The sequence below is a fragment of the Typopeltis vanoorti genome, chromosome 9 (genome assembly GCF_054136105.1).
Source record: "Typopeltis vanoorti isolate ZY-2024b chromosome 9, IOZ_Tvanoo_1.0, whole genome shotgun sequence".
Taxonomy (NCBI): Eukaryota; Metazoa; Arthropoda; class Arachnida; order Uropygi; family Thelyphonidae; genus Typopeltis; species Typopeltis vanoorti.
In genome coordinates this window covers 127556556-127571112 of record NC_143557.1, presented here as the reverse complement: position 1 = coordinate 127571112, position 14557 = coordinate 127556556, and the positions used below count along the sequence as shown (strand labels likewise).

Genomic DNA, 14557 nt, shown 5'->3' with positions numbered 1-14557 from the left:
ACAACTCACTAAAGCAATAAAGCAAAAAAATTAAATAAATAAATAATAAAATATCGATTTTACCAAGTCGATATACCAATGATGTCATCAAAGAGTAATGATGACGCTACGGTTTTTATTAATTTGTTTCGTTAGCATATTAAAACTAATATATTTTTCAGTACAGGAGATGATTATAACTTTTCAAAAAAAAAAAAAATTTAGAAAAGCACATATGGATTTTGTTATTGAAATACTAATCTATTTATATAATCGAAATTTCGACATTTCGATAAAGTGCGTGTGTGTGTGTGTGTTAAATACACTACTTAGTATTCATAAGCTATTATTTGAACTCTCATATATTTCATAACGTGCTATTATGATGTGAATTTCTCCCACGTGTTCAAAACTCTGCTTTTTTTATATTTTTGTAGTTCGCCTGTTAAAATATTAACAACGAAATTTAACATCTCATTAAGGAAACTATTCAAAAATAAAATATTATCTCACGCGGGTAACTCAATTTGCATATGTACGTAACAATAGCGGTTCTCAGCTGAATTTTTATTATTTTCTTTATTCAAATACTTGCGTTTCACGCGATATCAGCTCAGCTGTCCATTTATTGTTAGATCTGCTATCTATTTCGCCACATGGCATACTATAAACGTTGCCTTTTGCTTTTTCTACAAAATGCTGTTATTTTAAGTATCCGATTTTTAAAATATTAACAATAAAGCACCATTCTCTTTGGGAAAGACATTAGAAAATGAAATATTTTAACATGGCTGCGTGTTAACCTTCGAAACCAGCCCAATGAATGCTAAACAATACAGACGATTATCAAAATCTTATTTTTATTTATTTATTTAATTAATTATTTTTTTTTTTAAAACTCGATACTTCATATTCGTTTAGTGGCATTTCTGAAGTTAACAATAAAATCTTGAAGAAGTCTCGTATTATTGCACGAATATATATGACAAATGATTAATAATAATAATAATAATAATAATAAACAATATTTAGAATATTAAATAATTACCATATATGAATTATTATAACTATAAAAATGCTTTAGCTCCGTCAATGGCCATATATATATTTTTTTCTTTCTTGCCAATCGACAAGAGAGAGACAGATCAAGGGTGACAAACAGAGGTGACAAATAACGATATTCTTTACGGTAGTCGCATTTTTGCACGGGTCACTTGTGACAAGACTTGGAGGTCAAGTAGCGATCGCACTGACATAAACCGGATGGCCTACTCTCAAGTTTCAGATACTAGCCACTTCATGCGTCTATCGATGTAGATGTCGCAAAGACAGACTTTTTTTTTTTTTTTTTGCTTCTTCTACTTTCGTCTATTAGTATTTATATAATAAAGGGGGGGGGGAATAATAAAAGTGCAACATACCCAATTATTATTATTATTTTTTAATCCGACGAATTTTAAATCCTTTTATGTGGTAAAAAGCGAAATCTTAAATATTTGTCAAGACAGAATTTGATATTCCAAATATGATATTAAGTGAATATATTTTGATGATTCTTCGTTGATTCAAGGCCACTATAAAGAGTAGAAATACAAGAAATAATTTTAATTATCAGAATTATTATTTTATTTATTTATTTATTTATTTTTTATTCTATGATTTATCCGTCCAACCAGATTCAAGATTAAGCTTTCCCGTTTTCCGTTTTTACTTTCTAAACAAAATATATTTTGCATTAAACTTGAATAAAACTTTGAATAATTTTTAATACTGAAAGAAATCTATGAATCTGATTGAAAGTAACTACGCCAACGAACCATTCTCATCAAAATACATTTAAAAAGTTTATCAGATTATTTCAACAAAACTAATTACAGAGGTCGCCACATGCGGCAACCAAACGATCATCAAAAGTTAAATTAAAACACTTAATATATCTAATATTTCTCTCTCTCTCTCCCTCTCACAGGGATATAACACACATACGTCGATTTTTTATTTCGTTTTATTTATTTATTTATATGATTTTTTATGTATACAGAGAAAATATGGTGTATTTCCTGTGATAGAACAGCACGAACAGTATCTTTATTATTATTTCGAATTAAAACTAATTTGAATTTCGTGTTATAATCAAATTATAAACGAGATTAGCAAGTTTAAGACTATAAAGTTTATAAAGAAAAATTATTCTAAATTTATTTAAAATGTTAGTTTTTAAAAACGGAAATTTTTTAAATATAAAATTATATTTATAAAAATTGTAAATACACCTATAATTTGTTATAAACATAAAACAATAAAGAATTGTTGATGAAATGAAGGATATTGGAGATACCCTTGGAGGGTAATGGATGGCAATGCTGTAGTTAATGAAGTTCTAACTGAGACTCGGCTATTGCTGTTACCCTCCTGCCATGATCAGAGCTTCGATAGCTCAATAACACCCTATCCCTACACTGTCCTCTACAGATAACGGGGAAGATGAAAAGCATTCTTGCTTCACCCTTGTAAGCCAGTCCTTATATAAGGACTATAAAGCACCTGTACGTATATATCCAGCCATTAATGTACTGTACGTCAGTACATGAAGCATATCGTCTTCATTATATCATATGCTTCAAATCAAATATATTATTATCATCCATATTATTATCATCCATATGCTTTAAAAATTTAAAAATATATGCATTTCTTTGTTATTGGTTTCTCGCAGATGTTTAAAAGAACTTCAAAATGTTTTGTAACTTCTGGAATTGATTTAGGTTAATATTTTAATATATATATATTTTATAAACTGAAATTGATTTTTTATTTTAATTGCCATCTTGTAAATCTAATTCCAAGAATTCATTAAAAATACCACTTTATGACTTTTTTATTTCGTTAAAATGAGCAGTTTATAAAATACTTTTTTTTATTTGTTTAATTTTTATCATTGAACTTAGCGAAGGTTATGTTGATATACACAAACCGGCCAACGAAGAAGAAATCTTTAAGCGTGAATGTCACTTACGCAGCATATATGTAAAATACTTGGTCATGTGCATCACCAATTGTTTATTTATATATTATTATCATGATGGATACCTCCATGGAGTCCATAGACTCATCGTGGGAGGACCACCAACATTTCGGAAACCAAATACTAATGTTTTGCACATTAACTGTCATACTCTGAACTCACTGACCATGGCAGCATGACTTGGCAACTGATTTCAATTCATTGAGCAGTGCCCAAACGAAAAATTGGCTCTCACTTCCTTGCTTACTAAACTCTTTTTAAATTCCAGGGATGTCCCTCTAGTTCTTTCCATACTAGTCGTGTACTGAAAGATTTCATTTGACATTCCTATAACAACCTTTAACTTACGTCTATCATACCTCGTTTTCCTCCTATCTACCAATTTCTGTAACCCACAAATCTTCAATCTATCTTCATAAGGAGCATGCCTTAGACCTGCCACCATCTTGGTCACTCGCCTCTGGATCCTTTTTAACCCAGATGACTAGACTTGTGCTCAATAGCCAAGATGGGGCTGTATCAAGGTCTTATGAAGAGGATGATGTGACCTTCTTATCTCTGCCTGTTAGTGTTCTTCAATAACCAGGTAATTCTATGTCCGCCTAGTTAGCCTAGTTGCTTTGCACTTCGCAACCATATGCCTGGGGAAGGAGTGTCCTAGGTTCAATTCCCGTTAACGACGTGAGGAGCTTAAGGATCTTCCTCAGCCATAGCCAAGTTAGCCGGTCTTGTCTTGGGCGTGGACAGCAGGGTTTTTCGCCAGTTTATCTGGGGTTTTTCATTCCGCAAGCAGGCAAACCGGTCCCGTGAACACAACACACACGGATTACAGTCAGGAACACTGACCCAGCCATAGGCCTGATTCTCAGCTATGCCGGTTCCGAACCGTGATAAAATTTGGGTGGGGGACTGATATGGCGCCGCAACTCCTTGCAAACGGATCTCACGACCGTTGTATCATCATACGATAATTATAAAATTAATTCTATGAGTTATTTTAATGACTTTTGCAATATGGTCTCTGAACTTTAACCCAAAGTCCACTAGAACTCCAAATCCCTAGCCTCCGTAATTTCTTGCAGTTCAGTTCCATCAATGCAGTGCGTACGTGATAATCTTTTAGTCTACCAAAATACATAACCTTACACTTTGCCACATTAAAATTGACATGAACCATTCTTTGTCCATACTGTTGGTCTATACAACTCGTCTAATGTCCACCATGGTACTAACGTACTACAGTTTTACAACATTCTGTGGGTGTTGGAAGTCGCAAAACAGCCCATTTAGATATTTCAATGGCTGTTAGAAAGTCTCTCACCCTGGTCCGAGCTCTAAACCAACTAACAAGCAATGATCTTTCCATTTTCTTCTGAATAGCTCTCAACTTGGTATATTTTTTAATCCATGTTTCACTTCCGTACCATGATCGCAAATATACAACGGTACAATATTTTACTTTTAATACACATTAGGATATCCCTTTGGTGCTTCATAGTGCTTTCCAAAAGCTATCCAACTAAGTTGAATTCTTCATAACTTCATCACAAATTCCTTATGCTGAAGTCTTTTGCCCTAATTAAACACAGTTTCTGTATTTGTTTATATTTAATCTATTTTTTTTTTTTTACTTTTCCGATTAACAGGTTTCTCAAAAGTGAACTATCTCTGGTTCTAAGACAATCACTAGCAGGAACGAGATCGTCATCTGAGAAGGCTTGTTCTTGAAGTTCTGCTTGACAAAAAACTTCATATGTGTAGCAATTGACTGAGGTGTTTAATGAAGGCTGATCTCCCATTAAGCAATGAACCCAGCTTACCTTGTAAACACAACTCAAGGTTCTGGGGTTGGTGTTCTTGTGTGGGGCATGTTCTGTTGCTACAGAATGGGTCCCGTAATATTGCTGAAAGGTCTTTCGAAGAATTTCTAAACATTGTCGCCAATCAAGTCCATCCTGCAATGTTGACTTTTTGTTCAGTAGGTGATGGTTGCTTCATGGACGACCCTGCTATTGTCCATCGCGCAAGAATTGTTCAGCGAGCATGCTAGTGACTTCCACGACCTTCTCTGGTTACCACAAACCCTGGATTTGAACCCTATTGAGAATGTATGGGACATGTTAGATAAACAGATCCTGGAGTAAGTCCTCTAAACATCCGGAATATCTTACCTTTTGAGAAAACGGTTAGCTCTGCTGTTTTCAAAATCGTGGCTCCAGTCAGACAAGCACTCACAATAAGTCCTTTATCGAACCCCAAAAGGTTTTTCCCATTATATATATATATATATATACAGGGTGTTCGGGATAAATTTGACAGTTTCGTAAGGAAAAAGAAAATCTTCTTTGTATCTATTAAATTTAATGAATTGACAAAAAAACATTACAGGCAGAGTTAATTACAATACTATCAACAAGATTTACTCAAAATAACCACCATTCGCATCGATCACAGCTTCAATTCTGCTTCGGAACCTCGAACAAGCTGATGCTACAGTCTCCCTGGGAAGGGCCGCAAAAACTGTTTTAATTTTATCCATTAACTGGGCTTTTGTATTACTGGAAGTGCGATTGGTGTCTTTTTCAACTGCGCCCCATACAAAATAATCCATGGGGTTAAGGTCTGGGGAGTTTGGAGGCCAAACATTTGGACTGGTGAAGTCGTAGAAATTTTCAGACAACCATTTTTGACTTTTCCCAGAGGTGTGGCAAGGGGTCGAATCCTGCTGCCATACATACGGCCTACCATTGGCTACCCTTGTTATCCAGGGCTTGACTACAGTTAGCAACTCCACGAACAAAGCCCGAATTCCAATGCCAGGGTTCTTCAACACCTGTTCCTGCAGATTTGCGAGGAATTCTGCTGTACGAACGCAATCAGATCGTCTGCTAGGGATCTTTCTTCTTGCTACATCCTCGTAGTCACCATTGCAAGTCTCTAGTTCATGCCTGATTGTTTTTACTGTATTCAGGGAGCATTGGGCAGCAGTCGTAATATCCTTATTTTGATGGCGGGCACGAATCATCATGATACAAGTTATTCTCTTCCGTGATTCAGGTGGGTTCCAGCTATCCATCCTTTCTGACATCTTGTATATGAATGAAGAAGGGTCCAAACTTTTAAATGAAGAGAAGTGTGTGTTAATACATGTAACTTACGGAAAAATATAATTAATTATAAATATGTCAAATTTATCCCGAACACCCTGTATATATATAAGTATCCTAGTTGTGATGATGCTTCACTCACAAATATTTATTTTCTTATATTTAAACATAAAAATGAGAATATAATTTCTTAGCAAGTATAATTCGATTTTCAGTTTATTTAAAAGATTATTATTTTTCCCTTCTTTCCAGATTATTTTAGTAATATGGTAATACACTCTTTTCTTATTTGTATATGAAAATGTAACTTATATTTGTAATAAATTTTAACTTAATGTAAATGAATTTGTAATAAGTGTAATTTTATTTTAATTCCTTTCAAGATGATACTAATGGGATAAGAAAAAGAGAGAGAGAGAGAAAAAAAGAAAGAAGGCAATATTCCTAAGTTCCAGTTTGACACTTGATGCAGCATTTTGTTTACTATTAATAAAAACAAAGAGTGAAACAACTGGATTTTAAAGCTGTCGTCAAGGAGATGACAGCTTTAAATTTCGTAAATCACTCTAATAGTATCTGATTATCATTGTAAGAACAGCAATTGATGGCATGTTCTTAATGAATCATTAACAAAAATTGTGCTACTGGAAATAATGGGATGTCTATGAGATTATTTTATTACACCAAATGTGTATTCAACATGTGCCTTTTGGAATGCAGAAACCAAATAAGATAAGTAATTTATGATTATGAACTACCAATTATCATACATATTCCTAGTTCATAATAAATCTTATTATATTATATTCAATATAAAACCCAAATGATGTTTGTGTTGTTAGAATTGAAAGTTATTTTTAAAGCCAATAGTTGACATTTTTTTCAGTATCCATGGGAAAAATTTGTCTCTTCCCACATCGAACAAAATATTACAATACATAGCTAATGACATCTCCAGATTTTTCCTTCCTCGAATTAAGATATATCCTTATTTTGCTTTCTAAAGATGTTCTTTAATAATTTTGCGAACCAATTTTTTTTCCACGAATGAAAAAATAAAAAATTACAATCGGATCAACTCCTTAAAGATGAAGAATAAATAGAATGTTACGCTTCACAGGCTCTTGTAAATCAAACTTCCAAGATAAGTAAATTATACTTGACAATTCTTGTTTTAATACTTTATCCAAATCTTAGTGCATCAAATATTTCCTCTATTAAGTAGTTTTTGTATAACAGACAGTTGAATTTGAAATCAAATTATATATAATTTTTTCAATTTACAAAAAGCTGCTACTTAATTAAAATGTAAGTTACAGTTTCATATACAAATAAGAAAAGAGTGTATTACCATATTACTAAAATGCTCTGGAAAGAAAGAAAAATAAAAAACTTTTAAATAAACTAGAAATTAAATTATACTTGCTAAGAAATTATATTCTTAGTTTTGTTTAAATATAAAAAACAAATATTTGTGAGTGAAGCATCATCACTACTAGGATTCTTGTATATATAGGCTGTTGACCTCTCATGAAGTTATTTTAGTATGACAATGAATGATCATGAATATATTTCACGCACAAACATTTATTTACCCACGCGCGGATAAAGGATTAAACCGAGAATATAATTTCTTGGCAAGTATAATACTTTCTAAACTAAGGGAAAAAAACTGGCCAAAAACTTCTGAAACAAATAGAATTTCGGAAAAGGATAATGCTAACAATACTTTAATTAAATTAAATAAAAAAAAAATATACATATATATATATATATATAGTGATATTAAGATTTACTTCAACTTCCACTACTGGGTGATAAGCATACAGAAAGTATTTTCTTATTGGCAGAATCCATTTCCAAAAACAAGTAGACACGATATCCATGATTATGCTTGCTTTATTATTATTATTAAATGGTAAAAGGAAGTTAGTTGGCCATATTTATTTATTTATTTATGAGTAGTAAGATCCATTTTCTTCCGTCTAGCAATTAATTTGATATTTATCTACGATTCGATATTTAACGTGACTTGAATTTAATACATATTTATTCTTTGCAACTGATAAGTTCTCCTTAGGTGGGTGTGCCTTATTTTTTGCTATTATCTAATATGATTATTAAACAAAGAACAAATAAAGTTAACTTTATTGTAGAACAAAAGAAACACACATTTGTTATTTAATATTATTTACATTATACGAGTATAACGTGACCCAACACCTTATCCAATCTACGTGTCTTGTTACTTTTGCTATTCGAATCGATTAATATAAACAAGTATTCAAAATAAATAGTTGAATTTTTTTTTTATTTGATTTCCATTCTTGTTGATAACAAGCAGCTTTATGAATATTTTTGGTGCAAAGTAAGCATAATGGTTATGTATTATTTCTTTAATTAATGCGCTATTTCATCATAGAAAACATCTTGTTCAATATTAATATATCATTATGTTTTTTTTAAAATAAATATTGGCAACCTGTAAACGTATAAGTATCTAAAATGTAATTATGTTTGTTGCTGAACTTATTATACCTTGCGTTTACTCGTGAAATACTTAATTTCCAATTTAAACCTAGCGTTCCAAGGAAAACCAAATGATCCAAATGTTCTTTAGAATAAACCAATGTTTTTATTAATTACTGAATTACTTAATTTCCAATATAAATTTAGTCTTGTAAGGAAAACCAGCATTTACTAGAAGAATTTGCATTCTCCGGTAAATTTAAAAAATTTTAAAACATTTTGTTTGGCTTTAATTTTTCTTTTGACTATAAAATATAGTTGGATCCATAATATTCTCCATTGTAGTATGTTAATTTCTCCAAATTGAAGCATTTTGTCAATATTCTTTAGAATAAACCAATGCTTGTTAAAATTGTAATTAATAATGTTTTTATTAAGTCAAATCAGGTTTGTCCATTTACGATGAAACAGTGAACTTAAAGAAACGAAAACAACAACAGCTTAACATTTATATATATATATATATATATATAAAGTGCTTTTTTTTTTTTTACATTCCTGGATGATTCATTTCCCGAAAGCCATTTTCTCACATACATCTACAGAGAATAAAGCGAATCGGACAGCATCCATGTGTTTTCGTACCGTGATTAGACATTATAAATTACTGAGTGATTGCATATTAGCAGACTTGTCAACGTACAGAGCGCAGTACAATCCAACGAATGTGTCCAGTGAGTGCACCTGAAGACAGGATGTACGATTATTACCTGCACAGCAGGGAGCTCGCACACAAAGAGAGATCGTAAATCAAGAGACAGTTGCTAATGTCAATCATGGGATACATACGACTGATTACGGGCCGATCCCGCTTTTGTTACTCTTCAACGTGCATCTCCAATGTCGTCTGTTCTCGTGAATGGGCCAACATAAACAACAGGAAATGTATAAATGAGAGCAAAAAAGATCGCTTCGGAGTAGTTATTAAGGAAAAACGGGTTATTAATTGTGAATACAACTATCCGCAGAGTGGAGGGAGTTGGGGGGGGGGGATGAAAAGAAAAGAACGCAAGAGTAAAGCAGAAATGCGTCCAACAACTAAGTGGCTGTTGATCCTTTTGTAAAGTAAAACTCATTAAACATCCGATAGCTCATCTTCCTTAAGTAATTATCGTTGACTGCTATTTTGACGTTCGGATGTGACAACAATAGAGTGACAGGAAGTTCTCTGTTTGCATCTGCTCCAGGCAGGAAGTTGGGTACGTCTAAAGTAACAACCGTTAACATTTAATGCATTCTAAGCTTAACAAACGAGCCTTTTGGTTTTGTGGGATTACGACGTGATAAAGTTTTGTAATTTTATACGATTTCCGATGTTAAGTTCAGATTCGTAATAAAGAAAAGTGTGTATAAATAATACGCGACAACGAATCTATTGGTGAAATCAGACAACAACCTGAAGATTTTTTAAAGGATTTTCTCACCCCTCCCCCTTGAAATGTGTTATAATGAATCGCCAATAAAAGGAGTCTTCCAAAAGTTAAACCAAGAAGTATTCACTTGACCAATCAGGCTGTAGATGACCAATAATATCTACATTTCAAAGGCTGGGTAGAAATATCATGTTATTTTACTCTACGCTTCTGGATTTAAATAAAAATTAATACAAATATAATCAACAAGAAGGTTGAAAACAATCGACAGAATGCTAGTTTTCAAATTGAATATATTATGCTCAATTATTCCAGCATACATATGGGCCTACAAAGCATCGAAGATCATAAAGATAGAATAACAGTACTGCATTATTGCGATGATAATTAGAAGATAATACAATACTTTGGAAGTTTTTTTTTTCCACTTGGTTAGAATATAACAAATTTAGTTTAATCCTTTATCTCAGTGTAAGCAAACAAAGTTTGCGCCTGAAGTATCTTCAGGACTGAGGCAACTCGTGGTAAAGGTGGACCAAGCTCTCATCCCTACTTGTTTTAGTATATCCCATAACGCAAAGCAAATCTCCTTGCGGACATGTATAATGCTATGCATTAAGGGAAGGGCCACTACTCAGACCGGATACTTCAGGAGCAAACTTTGTTTGCTTACACTTGGATAAAGGATTGAACTAAATTTATTATAGTCTAACCAAGTGGGGGGGGGACTTCCAACATCTTTCTCTAAATCCAGAGTAATTTAATCATAAGGTTAGACACCTTTTGGCAACTCGTATAGGTAAATATGACTTCTCCATTGCTTCCACCTTGGTATCACTACCTCTGGGTCTGGCTCCCACTGACGACACCTCAATAAAGGTCGAAACCGGTCTGGGTAGTAGCCCTTCCCTTAATGCATAGCATTATACACGTCTGCAAGGCGATGTGCTTTGCATTATGGGAGATACTAAGACAAGGAGAAAGGTGAGAGCTTGGTCCACCTTTACAACGAGTTGCCTCAGTCCTGAAGATACTTAAGGTGCAATGTTTGTTTACTTACATTTGGATAAAGGATTAAACTAAATTTATTATTGTAATACAATACTGTACGCCTACATGTGCGAGAAACTTCGATCCTTCTGCGCGTGTCAGAAGAAAGAGAATCCATTCCGATCAGGGTTTATTATTACACGTCGGAAAATTAACTTCTCTTTTATGAATATTGTAGTTTATAAAGTGATAACTATTTTGCTTTTTAAACAGTTGGAAACGTTTGCGTAAAAATCACATGATTTCTTGTGTTGTTGACCAATTCGTACATCGCTTTATTTCTTTCTCCCCTTCAGCATTGAATCTTCTTGGCATATTGCCAGCCGAGGGTTTCGTATCAGTGGTTGGACAGTAGGCATTCCAAACTTCTGTAATTTATACTGTTTTTCACCTTAATTACCTAAGAGGGCTTAGGTAAGTCATTCACGATAGAACATTTCATGAAAACGTCACGGAGTGATTTTTTTTACCGCCAAAAGTTCCTTCAGTTTTGAGAAGAGATAGAAATTAGATTGGTCTAGGTCTTTGCTGTATAACAGACGAAACAGAGCAATAAAACCAATACAACTAAGGCGAGATGAATCTCTAAAATCCTTTCAGAAGCAGGAAGGGATCGTATATTGGCATATTAAAACAAAAAGCTCATTTCATTTGAAAATGAACTCTTCCAATCCACGCTTCATTTTTTTAATATTTAAATATTTCTGGGACGCTGAACTGTGAATGTTATTCATTATCAAAAGCACATATTTGCATGACAGACATGTACCCCTCCGACATATTGCACAATTCGTGTTATCAGGACACTCGTCCCAATAAATAATCTCATACGTCTATGTCAATCTTTGGAGCATTTTCTATAGTTAGAAACTAAATCATTGTATGCTGCAACATTTGTCATGCTGATATTGTCCCCTCACACATTGCCATTTGTACTACTATAATTTAGGGACTTCTGCTGTGGAAGAAGTGCGAATTTCACACACACAAAAAAAAAACGCTTTTAAGTACATCTTCGCACGATATACAACTATGTGATCGTTTGATCCTATTATTTCGTCAAATACTGCCTCGAGATTTGAACCGTTGATTATAATTCATTTGTTGCTATAGAAAACACGTGAATGATTAAAATACAAAGGTAATAAATACCATTTTTGCGTTGTCCTTTCCCACCAACAGAATCCCATAAATGTTAATATTTGTGCATGCATTCTGCACATTCAGTCCCACCCACAAAACCTTAAACCTATAATATATCAGTATCATGATCGGCTAAGAGCTAAATCATCCGATAACCTTGTTCTAGAGACCAGGCATGGACTTTCATCTGGCTGATGACAAATCATCTGCAAACTGAAGACATTCACAAATATCCATGTCCACAGTAGAATTCGAACCCACACCTGGTTGACAACCAGGAAAGAAAGTAAAAGTTTATGTTTTTATTTCATTTATTTTATTCATTTTTGTTGCTGTTAATGTTATCATTGTAAAAAATTTAATAGTTTTGGTGCGGCATCAAAAGATAATTAAAGGGCCACGAGTATGAAATACAATGTGGAACATGCAAGTCTATTTCTTTAGGTTTCAAAATTTGGGACGTGATTAGGAATGATTTCAATGTGCAAAATGAATAACTCATTTATATAATGACTAAAGGAAGCAGAAGAGAAATTGTAATGGTATGTAACAAGACATCACAAGAATTGAGGGAAAAAAAACGAATTGTATAAATTTGGGATACCTTAACAAATTAAAAATTACGGAAAAAATTTCAGCTTGATACATTATACCAAGGTGAAAGAAAGAAGATTATATAGAAACATGTAGAAGCGTGTGGCATCTTTTCTTGTACTAGTTGTAGACATTCCAAGAAAGTCGGCTAAAGGTTTCATTCTTGTCTCTTACACGAGGAACTATTTCTGCGTCTTTCTCAGCGATCGTTGACTTAGGCAAGTATTTTTTTTTTAATCTGAAAACTGGGATTTTGAAATATCTGAGAAAAATTGATTAGAATTCACATTACTACAGACAAGGATACGGGCGTTAGGGTTAAGTATCAAGAGATGGCGACAGTTGGCTGCTGTACCCTCACCCTATTATCTCGAATATCACAGATGGCCATAGGTTTCGGTAACTGCATCTGTTAAGGGTAGAGACTGATACTTGCCGATATTCTAAAACGTTAGTTAGGGATAAACCAGTTCTGCCTACACTCCACTCTTTGAAGAATAAAAGGGGTCAGAGGATTTATTTATTGATTAAGAAATTATATTCTTGTTTCTTTTTTTCTTCTTCTTCTGACTTCGAATTACAGTAGTCATATACACTTGTTGTATAAAAAAAAACTGCCTTTTTTTTTTTTTTGGTTTCACGTGTAATCTTTTGATCTTTTGGTTGCATACTGTTGTGTATAATGGGAGTGAAAAAAAATACTGTCGCATCAGAAGGGTACAGTGTTTCGACAGCCTTCAGGTAAAATGGAATTTAGATGAAATACTTAAAAACATTGAAGATACTGTAATTCTAATCGATGATCATTGTACTAAGTACATATAATAAGATGTTTGCATTGAAGATAAATAATATATATATATATATATATATATGTTAAAGATACCAAGCAATTTTATAAGCTAGGTTTTTAATAGTGTTCCACTACGTGTAGCCGCAAACTTGACTGACTTGTCTATTTGCTTACTTGGGAAAAAGGATTAAAAACCTAGCTTATAAAATTGCCTTGGTATCTTTAACATAATATATACCCAAGGTAAAAAACTTTCTACATCTTACTCTGATTCTAAGATTTTTATTTAATGAGGTTAAAGCACCTTATGACAACTTGTTTAGGGAAAATATTTATAAGCTCTGTATTACTTCACCCTTGGCATTTTTTAGGTCTGGCTCCCATTGACGAGACCTCAATAGAGGTTGAAACCGGTTGGGGGCTATTATGAGTTCGCTCTCTTAAGGTTTTTGCCTTAAGGGAGCAATTTGAGTCTCCGGGGAAAGTGTTCTCCGGCATGGCCGGGTGAAGGGCTTTGTCGGCGAATGCTTTTCTTCGGAATATGAGCAGTTCTGCTCGGTGGTGGTGTGTGGGTGGAAGGCCATCACTGAGTGGAGCCAACGCTGAGATGGACGGTATTTCGCCCACTATTGAGTGGTCTAGGGATCATCCGGTTTTTTTTGGGGTGGCTTTACTTATTCATAAGGTCGAAACCAGTTGGAGGCCATTATGAATTCGCTCTCTTAAGGTTTTTGCCTTAAGGGAGCAATTTGAGTCTCCGGGGAAAGTGTTCTCCGGCACGGCCCGGTAAGGGGCTTTGTCGGTGAATGCTTTTCTTCGGAATTTGAACAGTTCTGCTCGGTGATGGTGGTGGTGGGTGTTGAAGGCCATCACTGAGTGGAACCAACGCTGAGATGGACGGTCTTTCGCCCACAATTGAGTGGCCTAGGGATCGTCCGAATTTTTAGAGACGGCTTTACTTATT

General features: G+C 33.8%; 1 protein-coding gene across 1 annotated transcript in view; it reads left to right on the top strand.

Moving 5' to 3' along the window:
- Positions 1 to 8417: 8417 nt before the first annotated feature.
- Positions 8418 to 14557, top strand: part of LOC150103524 (ciliary microtubule inner protein 1-like) — a 58946-nt gene continuing 52806 nt past the window's right edge. Inside the window, exon 1 of the mRNA XM_090398262.1 lies at positions 8418 to 8479. Coding sequence (XP_090254388.1) covers positions 8460 to 8479 — 20 coding nt within the window. The 5' untranslated portion in view covers positions 8418 to 8459. The remainder of the gene's footprint in view (positions 8480 to 14557) is intronic.